We start from the raw sequence: 20,031 nt of genomic DNA, 5'->3' as shown, positions 1-20,031 counted from the left end.
GTTGGTCAAAAAGAAATAAAGCTATAACAGTGGCATCCAAAATATCCACAAAGCAGTCAGTGGAAATTTCAAATTCCTATAAACTGCCAAATGATATCTCTCCAAAGGAGTTTCCAGGCACACACAGTATTCTATGTACTTCACATATGTTCTTTGGTTGATAATGTCCCTCTTGCCATACTAGGTTGATAACCTCACTCAAGTGGTGATGGAACTTACTGAAGGAACTATATCCATAGCTCTCATGTCGCATTGGATAGCCAAAGCCTGTCTTAGCTAGTTGTGTAGGAGGCCCACTGCATATTAATAGCCCAAACCAATGCCCAATGACCCTAAGAATCCTTAATGCTCGCCAACACTTTTCATCAAATCAAACAGTTCACAGTATAGAAGATGAATGTGATCAATTATTGCTTACATTTCCCAACTGTTACTCAACATAGTACTTCCCACTTGCAAAAAGAAAGCATTCCCAAAGGCAAATGGTACCATATTGTTGATTGGGAATGCAAAATCTCAGTACGATGTCATAGATATGTTAAAACAACTGTTGATTGTTGTGGCAAGTCCCTAACCTCAACAGATTAACCCATCCTTTGATAAATCTGTTTCCTACAAGCTTACTACATGAAACTCTTATAGGCTGCATTTTTTTTAAACACATAAATTTACTGTCCAAAACTTGCATAACATGATACTGAGTTTCTTATTGAATTGAACTTTACTTGATTACCGTGTTTTCTTCATTTCCAAAACCAAAGAAATGTGCTATTAATTTACAATAAAGCCTATTTAAAGTGGATGTTTCATCACCCTGGGGTTTACCACTATAAATCTAATCTCTCTAATCTTTTATTAATTTGTTGATGATTTTCTGTAGGAGTTAGTATGTTAGATCTTTTAAATTCATGTTTTATGCTTTGCATGTTTATGTTAAATTTCTTCAGTACCAAGACATGCATAGCAGACTAGTTTTAGCATGGGCATATGAAAAGAGATAAGCAGGCTGCAGGATACATTTTTTTATTATTTATATTTTTAAAAGGGAAACACATATCAAAAGAGCTTAAGTGAAAACTTAGGAAAAGAGAACGACTAAAATTTCATTGAGGAAGTAGTCCATTGGGTAGTAGAGGTATATATAGTCTAGAACATCATTGCAACATGCCTCGAATAGTGTAAGATAGTGGTGGTCCCAGAGGTTATAACACTCAGAATAGGTGCAACATATAACAATGGTAGTGCATGTGTAAGAGCGGAAGTTGAGACTGGAGAGTGAGACAGATTGGGACAATCTTGAATTATGAACTGACCAAAATAGTTGTGCATGAAAGTTAAAAATAGAAATGCACAACTGGATTGACTCGCTCACAGATAACAACACGCTAGAGCAGTCGCCATTGTGTTTAAACTTTAATCATAATGGCTCTTGTTTAATAAGTAACTCATAACATGCGTCTCCTCTGGTGGCACAAGGAAGTGCGCAGGTTCCCTTCTGTTGATGAATAGATCTATCACTCTTTGTGGTTTGTGCTATATGCTCAAGAAAGAAAATAAAAATTGGGCTGATGTTAACATTGTTTAGAACTAACATGTAGCTCCTATAGACTTGTTAACACCTAGGGCTGGACTTGGTGGTACCTTGGTGTAAACCTTGAGATCAAAACTGCATCTTCATCAACTTGGTATACACATGGTGACACATTGGAGGTTTCTCAAGTTCTTTTAGTTCAAGACAATCTACTTTGATCAAAATCAGTTTCAATCATTATTATCCTTGGGTGGCACAAGGCGGGCACGAGGCAGGCAGTGTGCAGGTTCCCTTCTGTTGACGGATAGATCTATCCCTCTTTGTGGTTTGCGTTATATGCTCAAGAAAGAAAATAAAATTGGGCTGATGTTAACATTGTTGAGAACTAACAAGTAGCTCCTATAGACTTGTTAACACCTAGGGCTGGACTTGGTGGTACCTTGGTGTAAACCTTGAGATCAACACTGCACCTTCATCAACTTGGTATCAACATGGTGACACAATGGAGGTTTCTCAAGTTCTTTTAGTTCAAGACAATCTACTTTGATTGAAATCAGTTCCAATCATTATTATCCTTGGGTCATTTTAGGTTACATGCATGTGATTTAAATTTTGAGCAGACTGCTAATAGCTATTTTTAGAACAGGTACATGTACTCCATGCATGCGATAAGAAACACTTTATTGAGATACCTGTGGCATGCTAGGAACTTAATGGATATTTTAGACCTTAACCACTGACTTTTTACAACCACTCATGTATGGCATTTATATGGGAACCATAGACAATTTCAAATCACATTAGGGACTCCAACATCATGTTCAAATAGGTCTGCATCCTAACACATAAGTAGTGATAATACGATCCTATTAGTGAGGTATTTGGAAACCTCACATAGTCTAAACATTCTTCATATATATACCACATGCCCAATCAACAATTCTCCTAAGGTCATCATACTAACATCGTACACCCACAAATGTAGCCACTGAAGATCATTACATCACACACTCTAACAGGTGTCTTTCTCTACATTCTTGCTATGCCTTTCTTTTCCCTTCAAGTCTACTCCAATGTGTGCCATTGCCTTGTCCTCACTCATGTTGATGTGTTACACTACATACAAGAGTGCTTCAATATCTTCTTCTCCAACCTTCACCATGTCCTAGATGAAAATCCCCTACCATGGCTTTTAAGTTTGAAACCATGTTCGGCAATGCACATAACAACAGTAGAAATGACAAAATTGTAAGGGAGAACCATATGGATCGCATTCTTCATGTAAACACATATTTTATGTGGTCAAATGGGTTTATCTCGGGTGGTTGGGAGGAATGATTGTTAACCTCCCCACCCAAGTTCACTTCCCACAAGTGAGATGATGACCTTTGTTGTAATGGCTTCAAGCCTTGTTGTTGGGTCTAAGTAGTCCCTTGAGGACTGAAACATGTATATTCCTCGTATCGAATACAAAAATATTTCTCATGGCGAAAAAACACATATTTTATGTGGACACATTAAGTACGTGATAGTTTGTATTCCCACACTTTGATGCTAACTAAATGCTTAAGAGCTAACCTCAATATGACACAGCTTTTTTTAACATTGGTCACTATATTAACGTAAAGTTCAACTTAACTATAATTAACATACAATCATTTGTATAACCCAACTCCAATATGGTTTTGTGCAATATTGAGATTTCCATGTTCAGTTTGAGAATGACAAGTTCTCAGAAGAGTACACGATATACATGCCTTTGATCTAGAGTTTAACAGATTTTGTAACATTTAAATAAACAATTAAGAGTTTATCAAGCAAAGGAACCTTTGACAAAATCTCAGAAAAGAAAACCAATGAACTTAATCTACACACCTTGCACCAAATTTAGAAGGCCCCAACTTGGCTAAAGCACGTTCAACCTCTTCACTAACCTGTTAGATACAAAATAAAAATAAAATAAGAAAAAATAAACTATGCCTATCAAAGTAAAAGTGCAAATTGATTTTAAACATCAATCAAAAGAGATCAAGCAATATTTGTGACACTTGAATATGTGAAAATAAATAAAAATGAGGCCCAATACCAGTCCATCTAAACTAAGCAATTTTCACATTTAGGTGTCATATTTGTCACCATTAACTTATGTACAACGCTACTATACCGCATATAAAAACAGAAAAAAAACAATTTAACAAATGCTACAATACTATGACATATTAGCTTAAATGCTAGATGAATCTCAATATTAGTCCCATCTAAAGTAGTTAATTCTGAAACATATTTATCACTATAAACTTATGGTTCATAAATTTACGACATGACATGTACAACACTGCCATATTACTCACCTAGCAACAAACTTTAAATTTTAGTTTAATGAACTCTACAAACTTTAAATTTTGAAATTCAACCGTTTTAGGTCTCTATTCATAAACATTGACAAAATGCCTCTAGTTTGTACCCATAGTTTAAAAAACCGGCTGGTCAGCTCACTTGCCACTTCAAACCAGTAGAAAAATCTGGTTCATGGTCCAGTTGGTACCAGTTAGGTACCAAACTGGTTCCAACCAGCATGAACCAGCCAGTTCCAACATAAACTGGACCAGTCAGCTCTGAGACATGTGTGTCATATTGTGGAACCCGCATTGTGTGGTTTTGAGTTGTTTCTAAGGAAACAAGGGGCTGTTTCCCTCCAAAAACAACCCCTTTTAACCTATAAAAGCAACCCTCCCCTCCCATTTGCCTCACACCTCTCCTTTGGAGCTTTTGTGAGCATTATTGTGAGCTTGAAAAGTTCTGAGCTTTGCAGGAGCAGTCTAACAGCATCAAGTTTGGAGGTTGTTTGTCATCTTGGAGCTGTCCAGTGGAGTTGGCATCTTTAGGAGGTGGCTTTGGCAGCTAGTTTTCATTCCCACAAATGGTTTCTCTCCAAAAAATTCCAGATTTGATTGTTGTCCCTGTTTTTACTTATTATTTTCCCTCTTTCAAGCTTCACGTAAAAAACAGCCCCTCTTTGTAGGCTAAATCTGACCTTTCATTTCTAAATTTATCATAGGTTTTGCATTTGCTTAGTTGCATTTTTTTTCTATTTACAGGTTTCTTTCCCTTCCAATTTGAAATTTCAACATACAACATGTCCCCAAGAGAAAAGATCTTGCATGGGCCTGTTGAATTTTCGTTATACCCCAGATCTGGTCTATGTCTAGACTTGATCATAAACACACTAAAAGTACTCAACTAAAAGCACTTTGCACAGCATAAATATAACAGCAGTGAAATCAATTAAGTACACAGATTTAAAAGGCCCAAATCTCGACCTTTATTAGTCCATTAATAAAGAATCATTAGGGCTCCCGTACCAGGGATCATGGCCCTTTACAACCCCTGATAAAACTAGTATACATAGTATAAAGTAAAATACAGAGTCTGTCCTTTGACTGATCTAGGGCTTGAGATCTGATCCTTTGGATCTTCAATCTGCCCAATGAGACAAATGCATACCTGAGCTAGTCCTTCAGTTTGCGGTCCTTGGATTGTTTGCAATCCTTTACACTCAGTCCCTCTGCAATCATGCTACAGCTTCTCGATCTGCTAGATCTACTCCTTCAGATCACAGATCTGACTTTATTCTTGCAGATCTGACTTTATTCTTGCAGATCTGACCTTCCAGCACTCAGATCTAAATTTATTCTTGCAGATCTGACCTTCCAGCACTCAGATCTGACTTTCTTCTTGCAGATCTAACCTTCCAGCACTTGGCCTTCTTGGACAGTTGTGGCTTCACCCTAAAGCAAATATGCGGCTAGGTCCTTTAGCCTCCCTCTCTCCACAAGTGAAAGTCCTTCTCCACTTGTGTTTTGCCTCTCCATAGGTTCTCTATTTATACTTTTGCGTGAGTGATCTTAGGGGTTTTCCTCATCCATCAAGAAACCCTCATTTAACAACTCAAACGCAAATGAGAATAAACAGTTGATTAACTTGGGTCTCAAGCCCACAATTTTGGGTCAAAACCTCAACCACTTGGGTAACTTGCCCAACCAACTCCCTTTTAGTAGGTTTTCACCACTCTGAAATACCTTCTGAGCTACCCAATTTTCAACACTTTATCTTAGTGAGGAAGGTATTTCCATCACACCTTGAAATCTTCAGCTCCATGACTTTCCTTGCATACCCATGATTGTCCTCACATGAGTCATGACATTTCCTTGCATAGCCATATATGTCCTCGCATGTGCCATGTCTTCTTTTGTCCTTGACCAAGCTTTATCTTGCATGGTGCGTGATTGTCCTCGCATGTGCCATGTCTTCTTTTGTCCTTGACCAAGCTTTATCTTGCACGGTGCATGATTGTCCTCGCATGCAGCATGTCTTTTCCTTGCACCACCATGAGTGTTCTCACATGGTCCATGGTTGTCTTTGCATGGCCTGAAAACTCCACTCTCTCGCTTGAACCTAAAGATTCAGACTTCCATTGCGTGGTTGACTTTCCTTTGCAGTGTCCCTCTAAAGCTAGACTCCCTCTAAGCCTACACAACCTCCAAAGTCAGTCCCAAGTTGCAATCCAACATTGGGTCTAATCAACTATAGACCACCGCAACTCAATTTTGCATGAGTCCTCATCCTCCTGAGTCCTAGGTCAAATACATGATGTGCACATGGCTCCACTGTCGAATGTGCAACTCCACAACCCAATGAAGATACTATCTCACGATCAATCTGTCATCCACACAAAGCTATCTCGTCTATGCCAAAGCACCTTCTTTGTTGAAACTCCTACTCCATGTCTAGCAATTTCATAGCTCCCTCTTAAGCTACTTCCTGTGCACACTCTGATCCAACTTCTCTTCAAAGTAGCTTTGATACCATGTTGAATTTTCCTTATACCCCAGATCTGGTCTATGTCTAGACTTGATCATAAACACACTGAAGGTACTCAACTAAAAGCACTTTGCACAACAAAAATATAACAACTGTCAACAGTGAAATCAATTAAGTACACAGATTTATATGGCCCAAATCTCGACCTTTATTAGTCCATTAATAAAGAATCATTAGGGCTCTCATACCAAGGATCATGGCCCTTTACAACCCCTGATACAACTATTGTACATAATATACAGTAAAATACACAGTTTCTCCTTTGACAGATCTAGGGATTGAGATCCAATCCTTTAGATCTTCAATCTGCCCAATGAGACAAATGCATATTGGAGCTAGTCCTTTAGCTCAAGGTCCTTGGATTGTTTGCTGTCCTTTGCAACCAGTCCCTAAGCAATCACGCTACAGCTTCTCGATCTGCTAGATCTGCTTCTTCAAATCACAAATATGACTTTCTTCTTGCAGATTTGACCTTCCAGCACTTAGACCTTACTTTCATCTTGCAGATCTGACCTTCCAGCACTCGGATCTGACTTTCTTCTCGCAGATTTGACCTTCCAACACTCAGATCTGATTTTCTTCTTGCAAATCTGACCTTCCAGCACTTGGCCTTCTTGGACAACTACGACTTCACCCTAAAGTAGATCCACAGCTATGTCCTTTAGCCTCCCTTCTCGACAAGTAAAAGTCCTTCTCCACTTGTGTGTTTTGCCTCTCCATAGGCTCTCTATTTATACTTTTATGAGTGATCTTGGGGCTTTCCTCGTCCATCAAGAAACCCTCATTTAACAACTCAAACACAAATTGGAATAAACAATTAATTAACTTGGGTCTAAATCCCACAACTGTGGGTCAAAACCCCAACCACTTGGGTAACTTGCCCAACCAACTCCCCTTTTTGTTGGGTTTTCACCACTCGGAAATACCTTGTAAGCTACCCAATTATCAACAGGGCTCATTTTGATGTTGTTAATGGCAAATGTTGTGCAAATATTGCAAGAAACTAGTTTTTTTAGGGGTGGCGTATTTACAAGTTGAAAACAACACTTGGCTGGTATAAAAGGCCAAGCATCCCCATGTGAAGCACCAAATGCAGTGATAGCTCCTATTAGGGCACAATACCTTACAAAGTTTGAGAAGTTTGAGGAGGTGAAGGCTAGGGAAAGGGCTATACAAGCAAAAATTGCAAGGAAAGAGGAATTTGTAGAAGCTATAAGAGCAAGTGGGTGTGACGATTTTGACCTTTAAGACACTACTCTATCCCTTCCACCAATGTCCATGACCCCTTCTATTATGTTCCTCCCCTCAAAACTATCAAGCTAAAGGTAAAAAAAAAGATTAACATTAAGAGCTATTTCACACTTTGTGCCACCTCTGCCTCTACTAATGCCACTGCCTCCCAACCAAGACTATCTCAACCCACTTTGGATGCCCATTGGAAAAAGAAATGCAAAGAAGTTGTTTTTCAATACATTGTTGGATGGTTGTATGATGCAAATATTCTCTTTAATGTTTCGCAGTCACCTTATTACCAAGCTATGTGGGACTCTGTTATATTTATAGGAAAGGGCTTCAAAGGCACTAGTATGATTGACTTGAGGGATCTCTTTTGCAAAACGAGATTTTGTCCATTGAATAATATTTGAGTGAATATAGAGGGTCATGGACCAAAACAAATTGCTCCATCATGCCATATCATTGAAATGATGGAAAGAACCACAATATCATAAATTTCCTTGTGTCTTGCCCTCAAGGAACCATGTTTTTGATATCAAAAGATGCATTTGATAGAATGAAAGAAGCAAACCTTCTATTTGAGCTTTTGTATGAGATGGTTAGGAGTAGGACAGTGGGGAGGCAGAATGTTAATAAAATCATCACAAATAATGCCTCAAACTATGTTCTTGTTGAAAAAATGCTAGAGTCCAAATATAGTAACATATTTTGGACCCTATGTGTTGCACATCGGATAGACCTCATGCTTGAGGACATAGGCAAAGTGAAGTGGGTAAAGAACACTATAGAAAATGCCAATTTTATCACAAAATACATCTACAACCACTAATGGGTATTGATCCTAATGAGGAGAAACACTAAGGGCGAGGAGCATGTTAAGCCTGCCATTATGAGATTTGCAACTCACTTCCTCACGTTGCCATCTCTCAATCCCAGCAATAAAACTTGCAGAAAATGTTTTCCTATGATGAATGGAATTCATCTTGGGGGGGCTTGTAAACAAGATGGCAAAGACGCAAAAAATAAAGTTTTTGAAAACACCTTTTGAAAAAAGAAACAAAGGTTGTGAAAATTGGCGAGCCCCTTGTTAAGGTGTTGTGACTGGTGGATGGGGAAAATTAGCCATGGGTTACATCTATGAGGCTCCAGATCAAGCAAAGGATAGATATGGGCAGCCTACAAGGATGAAAATCTTCTATTTGAGCTTTTGGATGAGATTGTTAACACAGTGTGGAGGGAAAAATGTTGTGCAAGGAATCATAGATAATGCGTCAAAGTACATTTTGGACCCCATGTGTTGCACATCGCAATCTCATGCCTGAGGACATAGGCAAAGTGGAGTGGGTAAAGAATTTTGTAAAAAAATGTCAAGTGTATTACAAAATACATATACAATCGCTCATGGGTATTGAGTATAATGAGGAGAAGCACTGAAGGCAAGGAGCTTGTTAGGCCTATTGCTCACATTGCAATTTTTAAATTCCCAACAACAAAACTTGCAGAAAATGTTTTCCTGTGATAAATGGAATTCATCTCAATGGGCTCATAAACAAGATGGCAAAGACAAAAAAAAATTGTTGACAACATTTTTGAAAAAAGCAACAGAGGTTGCGAAAATTGGCAAGCCCCTTGTTAAGGTGTTGCAATTGGTGGATGGGTTAATTGGCCATGGGCTACATCTACAAGGCTATGGATAAGGCAATAGAATAGATATGTCCAGCCTACAAGATAAAGTAGGTAAATATAGGCCAATACGGGAGATTATTGACAACAAATGAAATAATCAACTCCATCGTCTGATACATGCAGCTCGGTATTTGTTGAACCCAAAGTTTCATTATAGAGCTCAACTAGGAGAAGATCAAACTAGGGAGGTCAAAGATGGGTTGTATGAGTGCTTGGAGCGCATGGTCTCTAGGGAGTTTGAGCAATTGGAAATACATCAACAAACCATTCCTTTCACTAGGGCCTCAAGTACCTTAGGCAAAAACCCAACAAAAATTGCAAGGGATGTGGGATGTGGATCAACGAGGTAAGCAGTTCCAAATTTCTTTTGAAGTTCAATTGTTTACAATTCAAATTGTAAATACTTGAATTTTAAGCCAAATTTACAATCTAAATTGTTGAACAATGAACTAACTTTAGGCTTTGTCTCTGCAACACAATGGTGAGAGTCATTTGACAGCTAGTGTCCTCAATTGCAAAAGTTTGCAATTAGAATCCTTAGCCAAACTTGCAAAATGCTTCTTAGTGTGAATGCAATTGGTATGTGTTTGAGCGGATTCACAGAAAGAAGAGAAATTCGTTAGTAAAACGGTTAAATGATGTCGTCTTCATGCAATACAACCTTCGACTAAAGTGCAACCACTTGATGAACAAAAGACCTTAAGGCTTATACAAATCCCATTGTGTTGAAGAATATTAGTCAAACTTCAACAAGTGTGGAGGCAACTCAACCATGTGAGTTTGATCCTAATTTTGACATTGATGACATGCAGATTTGGAATTGAAACTAGAAGCTAAAGGAAGCAAGCCACCAAGCATGGCACATGGAAGCACTAGTCATGCAACTTAGGTTGCTCGACCTCATGTTTATGCTAGGAGGCCTAATTTTGTTGCTACTACTACTCTAATCCAAATGATGTTTAATGTAGCTCTTGGTGATGATCCCATGTCTAGTAGTGGTGATGAATAATCATGTTGATCAATGATTTGTAGTAGAATATCGGCCTAATAGCTTGTAGCATTGTTTTTGGACTCTAGAGGCCATTTAAAGCCTCGTTGATTGTGTATTTTGTTGATGATACGTATCGCACAGGGTGCCATTTTGATATATGAATCCTTACATGGTATATAAATGAGCATACTTTGAATACTTTGTCTCTAATGGATTGGAATAATGGTTTGAAATCTTAAAACTAAATTTTTTATTAAAAAATATTTTACGTATTTTTTGAAGACCGGTTCATTGGATCCTATGCAATCCAGTTTGATCTGATTCCAGTTCAAAACCTAGTTTGATAAGTGCACGGGTTCAATACCAATTCCAAATTTTAAAATTGTGCTTCTACCATAAATGCTTGTCAAATGCTTTTATATTTCCATTATCTAATAAAGCTCAACCCTTGAATTAAAGTTATGATATTGTAAAATTCATTAATGCTCTTTGATGTAGACCAGCATAGATCCATCTTTACTCTGGATCTACCAAGCGCCGAGAGGGATCAAATATTTTTTCACTCTATGCTAGTTTGCATATCAAGATATTTGATCCCTCTCCGCGCTTATTAGATCCAAAGTAAAGATGGATCTATGCTGGTTTAATTTCCCCCTTTAAATAGGCTACATTCCACGTGAATACCATGGGTCACTACCATTAGTTCTCAATAATGTGGGTCAATACCATGTGTCATCTTTATTTTATTAATATGAATATTAGGGTTCATAATGTTTTTCTTTGCATGGTATTAATAATAATTTGGCTCATGGTATTTGGCCCATAGGCTTTCACCTAAATAAGCCTTATTTTTTGAGTGTTCGTATATATAAAGTGAATTATGGAATAAAAATAAAAAATGTTTTATTTATTTACCATGCCTCTGGTTTATTTATATTTTTATTAATTTACCATAGTTGTTTTATAAATATGGTATTTGGCCCATGGTATTAAAATGGTATTTGGCCCATAGGTTCACCTAAATAAAACCTATTTTTTGAGTCTCCTTAAATATAAAGAGGTTTATGGACTAAATATAAAAAGAGGTTTTATTTATTCACCCTACCTCTAGTTTATTTATATTTTTATTTATTTACCATAACTTCCGAGTAAGTATAAATAGATGTTTTATTTATTTACCATATCTCTAGTTTATTTATATTTTTATTTATTTACCATACCTATTTTTTGAGTGTTCACAAACCTCTTTATAGTTTAAATTTATATTGTGCTTATACATAATAAAAATTCGATTGATTTAGGGCTGACATTAGATTAAAAATGTTAAATGTTTACGTTTTCATTTACTTTTACGTTTACATTTAAGTTTACGCTTACGTTTACATGTTTACATGAGATCTACCCCATACTGCGTTGTAGAGCGCCTCTTGGCACAAAAATTAAAAACCTCTTTATATTTTAAATTTATATGTTGTTTATACATAATAATAATTAGATTGATTTAGGGCCGACATTAGATTAAAACTGATAAATGTTAAACATTACATGTTAAATGTTTACGTTTACATTTACTTTTACGTTCACATTTATGTTTACGTTTACATTTACTTTTACATTTACGTTTACATGTTTACATGAGTTCTACCCCCACACTGCACTGTACAGCGCCTCTCAGCACAAAAATTAAACTTTGGTGTAGCCCAACCTAGTTTCAAATTTTTGCATGGTTTAACGCCAAAAAACCCATCATAAACATCTAACTAATATATACATTAATTTTGCATTTTAACTTGAAACAAGGACCACTGTACTTCTATCATTTTTTCACAACTAATACAAGAATAAAATGCACATACACAAACACACACTCATATAAATGAGACACTTGCTTTTGGTCTAAGAACCTGGAAAAACCCACAAGGGGAAAACTAGTTCTAATGGAGGATTTGATTTACTTATTTAGAAATTTCTTACAACAATTATTACAACAAGAAATCTCAACTTATCTCTTCCCTTAAAGAAGTGCATCAGAGGTGTTCATTCAACTGTGTTTTGAATTGATATTTTTAACTCACTGTTTGCTTTCCTCTAGCTGAAATTTTGACCTCTTATATGCTCCTTCAATGCTGGAAATGGACCACTGAACAGTAAACACTTTGCTCTGAAACTCAAGTCTGCTCAGCTGGGAATACTCACACCTGTAACAGGCTTCCACTCCCTTAACCACACGCTGAACCACACTCAAAAACTAGCCCAAGAAACTCACTGAAAGGCACTAAGAACTGGCCCAAAAAATGTGTTGAACAAACCCGAGAAACTCTGAGTTTGTGTAGTTCACTGAAGGATATTTTTTTACTACTGGTACGCTGGTTCTACAAGTTTCAAAACTAAAGATAACCACAACTTGTGTGCAGAAGTTTACAATGGCTTCTCCCTTGAGATTCAAGACCTCCTAAAGACTTTAACTCAGCCTCCAAGAAACTTCGAACTGTTGGTGGTCTTGGCCCTTGTTCTTTGTTGCAGAATAAGTTCACAAAGCTCTCTTCCTCTGTTCTCTCATTGCTCTCTTCTCAATGGCTCTCATGAGAGTGAATGAGAGAATATATTCATTTTCCCTTTTTGTCTTCCTTCGGTGAAGAGAACCCTAACCCTTAGATCTAATGGTTGAGATTAAATCTCAGCTCATCAGATCAAGGGTGGAGATCATTCTCTCTCTTGACCCCCTCCCTCATGTGGTCCCCCTCTTTTAGTGAGCCTCCTAGTACTTTTTAATATTTTGTACCATGATCACTTTTTCTCTCATAAAGTCACTTTAAGAATATAAAAATCACTTTAATAAAATAAAAGTGTACTTTGTACTTTTCACATTAAGTCACTTTTAGAAACACATGTGGCTTTAATAAATAAAAGTGCATGGAACATCTCACATAAAAAATACTTTAGCTCCTTGACATTAATAAAACAAATAATGTCACTAGACAAAAGGGTCATTAACGTGTCTACCTAGGCCAAAAGGATAAATGTCTAGGAAACACCTCCTTGGTACCCTTATTTTCAATACTCCCTCTTACTGAGGAACTGTTTTTCACCGCTCCCATCCTGTCTCTGAAGAATACAGGCTTGCCCCTTGGCAATGACTTGGTGAGAATGTCGGATACCAATTCATCAATGGATATATACTCAAGCTTCACAGCTCCCCTCTAAAGCCAATCTCTGATGAAGTGGTATCGGAACTCAATATGCTTTGACCGATCATGAAATACAGGATTCTCAGAGACTTTAATACGACTCTGATTATCACAGTGTATCAAAGTTGGTCTCAGCCTCTAACCAAACAAACCAAATAACATCTTGTGAAGCCAAAGTGCCACGTAGCTTGCTTGACTAACTGCCATATACTTTGCCTCTACACTACCCAACGCCACTAACCTTTGTTTCATGTTGAGCCATGACAAAATTGTTGAGCCCAACGAGAAACAACACCTGGAAGTACTCTTCATGTCACTAGCACTGCGAGCCCAATCTAAGTTCGTGCAACCAATCAATCTAAATCCATCTCCCCTGACATAGTCCAGACCATAATCCACTATGCCTTGTAGGTACCTCAACACATGTTTCGCAACCACCCAGTGCACTCTCCTACGCTCCATCATAAACTGACTCAACGTGTCGACTGCGAAACAGATATCCAATCTAGTGTTGACCAGATACATCAAAGAACCGATCAGCGGACAATACAAGGTGGTTTTCACCAACTCGAAATCTAAAGCATGCAGCTTCTTCTAATTGGTGATCATAGGAGTAGCCATAGGCCTGCAACCTTCCATACTATTAAATTTGGCAACTAGGGCCAAACTCCACGTTGGACAGCTCATATGATGCAGCTGATATTTTTATTGGATTCCTCTTTCAGAGAGATGTAGGATTGATCTAAAGATCATCTCATTCTAACATGTACAAATGGAAATATGAATTTATTTCGTTTATGGACAAATTGTCAAGGTCAGCCAGCAATCTAATGTAGGCTCAAAAACCCAAAAGACATGTCTTTTCATCTTCAACGTTGCATATAAATAGAAGGTGCATTTACCTCATTTGGACATCATTCATCTCACACATATTTCTCTCTCCTCATCTAATTAGGTCGTACTAAGTTCAGGTTGTCTTCTTCTCCTCCACACTTGCGAAGGTTGACTGTGATTTTTTGTTTCCAGTGTTGACCAAGTTGCAGGAAGTTTGACCAACATTGACCACAAGTTTGACTATATGTTGACCGAGTTTGACTGATATTTTCGAGACTATTTTGGGCTGATTCAGACTATCCTTGGAGGCCAAGTTGAGTGGGTTTGACCGAGCTAATTTGGAGGAAGATTTATGCTAAGTTGACCAACATTGACTTTCTGGTTTGGGCATCCTATTGACTATTGTTTGACTGGACAAATTTGACTGTGATTGGGCAAGTGAATTTTGTATAGTGTACTCTCTCTCTCTGTGCTGAACTTTTGAAGAATAATAAGAAGACTTGATCAAAGGGTTTCCCCACATTGGGGTTTTTCCCTGGCATCCACCAAATATGTGTCCTCTTGTCTTGACTTATCTTCTGCTTTTTATTTATGTTCTATCTACATTTATTGTCATGTTAATGTGATTGCTAATCTGCAAATTGATATTAGGCTAATAAAGAAAATTGAAGTAAATTGCTCTTAAGCAAAGAACATACCATTGTTATCTAAAATTCACATGGAATCAGAGTTGAGGTGAAGACAAAGCCCAAGCAAGAGTGAAAAGAGCAATCACTGAGATTTGTTGGACAAGGACAAGAGTCAATGGCCTCCGCATCTTACTTCAAGCCTGATGACAAGCTCAATGATAAGTTTGATTATCATGCATGGAAGATGTCTCTTGATTTGACTTTGGAAGAGCAGGATGTTATGGACTATGTGCAGGGAAAGATCATTGAACCTCCTTCAAATGCACTGGTTGTCACTAAGACAAAGTACAAGAAAGGTGAAGTCAAAGCAAAGAAGATCATCAGGGATTCTATTAACAAGCATTTGGTTGCATACATCTCCGATTTGAACACATCTAAGGAGATGTATGACAGGTTGGTTGGCATGTTCAAAGTTAGCAATGCAAACCAAGTTCTCTTCCTCAAGAACAAGTTGAAGGACATAAAGAAGGGAAGAGGTGAAGATATCCAATCCTACTTCATGAGGATTACCGAGATCAAAAATGATCTTCTTTCAATTGGAGAAGTAATTGCTAATAGAGAGCTCGCTCTCATTGCCCTTGGAGGTCTCCCTTGTGAATGGCATGTATTCAACACTATTATCCTCAACAATGACAAGATTCCCGGTTTTGATGAATTGTTGACTAGATGTACTCAAGAAGATACAAGGATGATGGAGACAGACATGCCTTCAAATAGGAATGAACCTACTACTTTCTCCGCTCATGCTAAAAAGAAAAACAATGCAGGCTCAAAGAAGCAATGTCAAGGAAGACCAGGATTCAAAGATGAAAGGAAGGGAAGATGCTTCATTTGTAACAGGTTTGGCCACAATGTTAAGGAGTGTCCTAAGAAGGGATACACCTCATGATGATGACAACCACAACCACAACAATTTCAGGGGCAACAACAATCAAAGGAATGGTAGATTCAACAACAAAGGAAAAAGGAATGCTCCCGCTAGTCAACACGGAAATGGTCAACCTCCCAAAAGATCAAGAAACTACAGGTATGATGAATCTAATGTTGTAGATAACAAGAAAAAAAAGAATTTTATCTTATATCTGCCCTCTCCATTGCCTCTCCACCGGATACCTTGGGAAATTGGTTGATTGATAGTGGTGCCTCAAGGCACTTCACTGGGTATAAGGAAGCTCTTTCAAGTCTAATAGAAAAGGATACAAATTTGGAGATCATTCTTGGGGACAATGCCACCTATCCCATGAAGGGAGTTGGGAATGTTACTCTTCAATTGAATCAAGGCAACACCATTCATCTACAAAAAGTACTATATGTACTTGATTTAAAGAAGAACCTGATATCTATCTTGGCGATGGAGGACAAAGGATTCAAGGTGGGATTCACTGATGTAAAGGTACGTGTTTGGAATAGAAATTTCAAAGAAGCATTTACTCTTGGATTCAGGATTGATAGCCTATATCAAGTTGGAGGAAGCCCATTGGGAGCTATGTCTTGCGACACATCTCTTCAATGCAAATTATGGCATCGGAGGTTTGCTCATCTACATTATAAAGCTCTACCCGATGCAAGGAAGATGATGACAAGCATGCCTGAATTTAAAGTGGAACATGAAGGTGTTTGTCAGGGATGTACCTAAGGAAAACATACAAGGGCACCATTCCCCTCAAGTGATAGCAAGACTACTGACATTTTGCTATTGGTTCATTCTGATCTATCTGGTATGATGCCTGTGACACCTTTGGGAGGATATTTATATTATGTTATCTTTGTGGATGATTTCTCTCGCAAAACTTGGATATATTTCTTGAAGAAGAAGGACGAAGTATTCTCATTGTTCCGTTCTTTCAAAGCCTTGGTCGAAAATCAAAAAGGGAAGAAGAACAAAATATTGATGATCGATAATGGAACCGAATATGGATCGAATGAGTTCAATGACTATTGTAGATAACTTGGCATTAAGAGGGAGACTATTACCACATATACTCATGAGCAAAATGTTGTTGCTGAAAGGAAGAATCGTTCTATTATAGAAGCCACTCGTGCCATGCTTCATGATCAAAGCCTTCTGAAATTCTTATGGGCAGAAGCTGCCAACACTACTGTGTACATTCAAAATAGATGCCCTCATCAAGCATTGGACTCCATAACTCCCGAAGAAGTTTTCATTGGTAAGAAACCTGATGTTTCTCACTTAAGAATTTTTGGTAGTCCCGTGTATTTTCATGTGCCGAAAGAAAAGAGAAGCAAATTGGATGCATCAAAGAAGGAAGGAACATTTGTGGGCTACAGTGAAACTTCTAAGACATATAGAATCTAAGTGCCTGGTCAAAGAGAAACGGAGATAAGTCGTGGTGACACCTTTGATGAAGATGCTGCCCTTGGGAAGCTTAGTAACCTTCCTATTCCAAGGAAGGACAAAGGCAAATACAAGAAAGCAGGGAGAACCCTAGGATGAGCCAATGCCCGACGTTGAAGGACCAATGGATCCCATTGATCCACCTCCTCATGAGCGCCTCTCCTCAAAAAGAAGACCCTCATGGCTTAGGGAAACTGTCGAAGATGTTGAAAGACATATTGCACCAAGGGAGACTTTTCATGAAAGTAAGAAGCCGAATAGGTACCAAGAGTACTTCACTGCCATGAGCACCATTGTTCAAACTGAGCCTTGCACATTTGAAGAAGCTGTGAAGCACCAAGTTTGGAAGGATGCTATGAACGAAGAGTATGAGTCGATTATGAAGAATGATGTATGGGATGTGGTCCATAGACCCAAGGACAAATCCGTTGTCACCTCGAAATAGCTCTACAAGATCAAACATGGAGTTGATGGAAGTGCTGAAAATTTCAAGGCCAGATTTGTTGCTTGAGGCTTCTCTCAAAAAAAAGGTGTTGACTACGATGAGACATTTGCACTCGTTGCCTGATATACCACCATCCATTCAATTATAGCCCTTATTGCCTCGCAAGGATGTAACCTACACCAGATGGCTGTCAAAACCGCCTTCTTGCATGGTTCAATTGAGGAGGGTGTCTATGTAGAACAACCCGAGGGGTTCGAAGTTCAATATTGTCAAACACATGTATTCAGGTTGAAGAAAGCCCTTTATGGGTTGAAGCAAGCGCCCCAAGCTTGGTATGAGAGGATCGACAACTATCTGATGAAGTTGGGTTTTACAAGAAGTGAAGTTGATCTGGACCTTTACTTTAAGGTTGAGCATCACAGACCTCTCATCTTGGTACTTTATGTGGACGATCTCTTTCTAACAAGTGCAGACGAGTTTGAAATGAAGGACCTAGGACTGATGCATTATTTCTTAGGCTTGGAGGTCTGGCAAAAGCCAAGTGAGATTTTCCTTTCTCAAGGAAAATAAATTGTGTGTTGCTGGGCCCGATTTGGGAAACCCTTTTGAGTATCGTCAACTCGTGGGGGCGTTGATGTTTTTAGTGAACTCCCGTCCGGACATATGTTTTCTAGTGAATACATTGAGTTAGTTTATGGTCGAGCCTCATCACATACATTGGATTGCTAACAGGAGTCTTTTGAGATACCTCCAGGGCACAATCACCTATGGACTGAGATACACTGCTAGGTATGTGAGGCTCCATGGTTATTTTGATGTTGATTGGGCTGGCAGTGTGGTGGATCATAAGAGCACATCTAGATGTTGCTTCTCTTTAGGTTCTGCTTCGATATCCTGGATTAGCAAGAAGTAGAAGTCGGTTGCTTTGAGCACTTTTGAGGCTGAATATATTGCTGCTAGTATGGCCTCCTATGAAGTTGTTTGGTTGAGGAAGCTCTTTAGTGATTTGTTTGGACATGTGTTGGATACCATCGTGATCTATTGCGACAACCAAAGTGGGGTTCGTCTTTCGGAGAATCTTGTGTTTCATGACCACTCCAAGCATATTGATATTAGGAACCACTTTATCTGAAATATGGTACAACGAGGAGCAATAAGGCTTCGTCATATTGGCACTGATGATCAAAGTCGCAAATATTCTTACAAAGCACCTGGGGAAGGTCAAATTCTTAACCTTCCGTGAACGACTTGGAGTCGTGGAGAGACCCTCTTATGAGGGTCTCGTTTGATTTGGATATTGAGCTCTGCGAGCTCCGGGGGGCTTGGGGTACTTCTTGGAGTGATGAGCAACCATAGGGTGAGTGGTTCACCTTCTCTTGTCGATACATACTACCCATGCAGTCTAGGACTCATGAGAAGTACCTCTCATTTGGCCAATGAGTAGGAAAATGAGATATAGGGACCATAGTACTACCGATGGACACATCATGTACTACCATACTCCCTATGCTAGGATGTTTGATATTGACATGGGATCAATGGAGACTGACTTCAAGTCAATAGAGAGTGGTATGATACACTCACGATTATTGGAAAATGACTTCGAGTCAGTGGAGAATGGTATGACACATTCTCGATCATTTCTTCTTCATTATTTCTTCATGGTTCGGCAAAGCAGAGTAGAGTATAACAAGAATGTCAGAGATGATACAGATTGACAAATGATTTGGCAGGTGGAGTTCTTCCTAGTTGAGAGGCAATGTTAAAGTTGGCAACTAGGGCCAAACTCCACCTTGGACTGCTCATATGATGCAACTGATATTCTTATTGGATTCCTATTTTCGAGAGGTGTAGGATTGATCTAAAGATCATCTCATTCTAACATGTACAAATGAAAATATGAATTTATTTCGTTTATGGACCAATTGCCAAGGTCGGCCTGCAATCTAATGTAGGTTGAAAAGCCCAAAAGACATGTATTTTCATCTTCGAAGTTGCATATAAATAGAAGGTGCATCTACCTCATTTGGACATCATTCATCTGACACATATTTCTCTCTCCTCATCTGATTGGGTCATACAAACTTTAGGCCGCCTTCTTCTCCTCCACATGTGCGAAGGTTGATTGTGATTTTTTGTTTCCAGTGTTAACCAAGGTGCAGGAAGTTTGACCAGTGTTGACCTTGTTTCACTG

General features: G+C 38.5%; 1 protein-coding gene across 1 annotated transcript in view; it reads right to left on the bottom strand.

Annotated features, from left to right (window-relative positions):
• Window positions 1-20,031, bottom strand: part of LOC149240783 (calmodulin-binding protein 60 D-like) — a 69,368-nt gene that overhangs the window by 23,001 nt on the left and 26,336 nt on the right. Inside the window, exon 3 of the mRNA XM_089373820.1 lies at window positions 3,407-3,465. Coding sequence (XP_089229946.1) covers window positions 3,407-3,465 — 59 coding nt within the window. The remainder of the gene's footprint in view (window positions 1-3,406; window positions 3,466-20,031) is intronic.

Source organism: Pinus tabuliformis, chromosome 8, assembly GCF_031772625.1.
Source record: "Pinus tabuliformis cultivar Carrire ecotype Pingquan chromosome 8, CPIR1, whole genome shotgun sequence".
NCBI lineage: Eukaryota > Viridiplantae > Streptophyta > Pinopsida > Pinales > Pinaceae > Pinus > Pinus tabuliformis.
The sequence above is the reverse complement of the archived record's forward strand: the minus strand, read 5'-3'. Positions and strand labels throughout refer to the sequence as shown.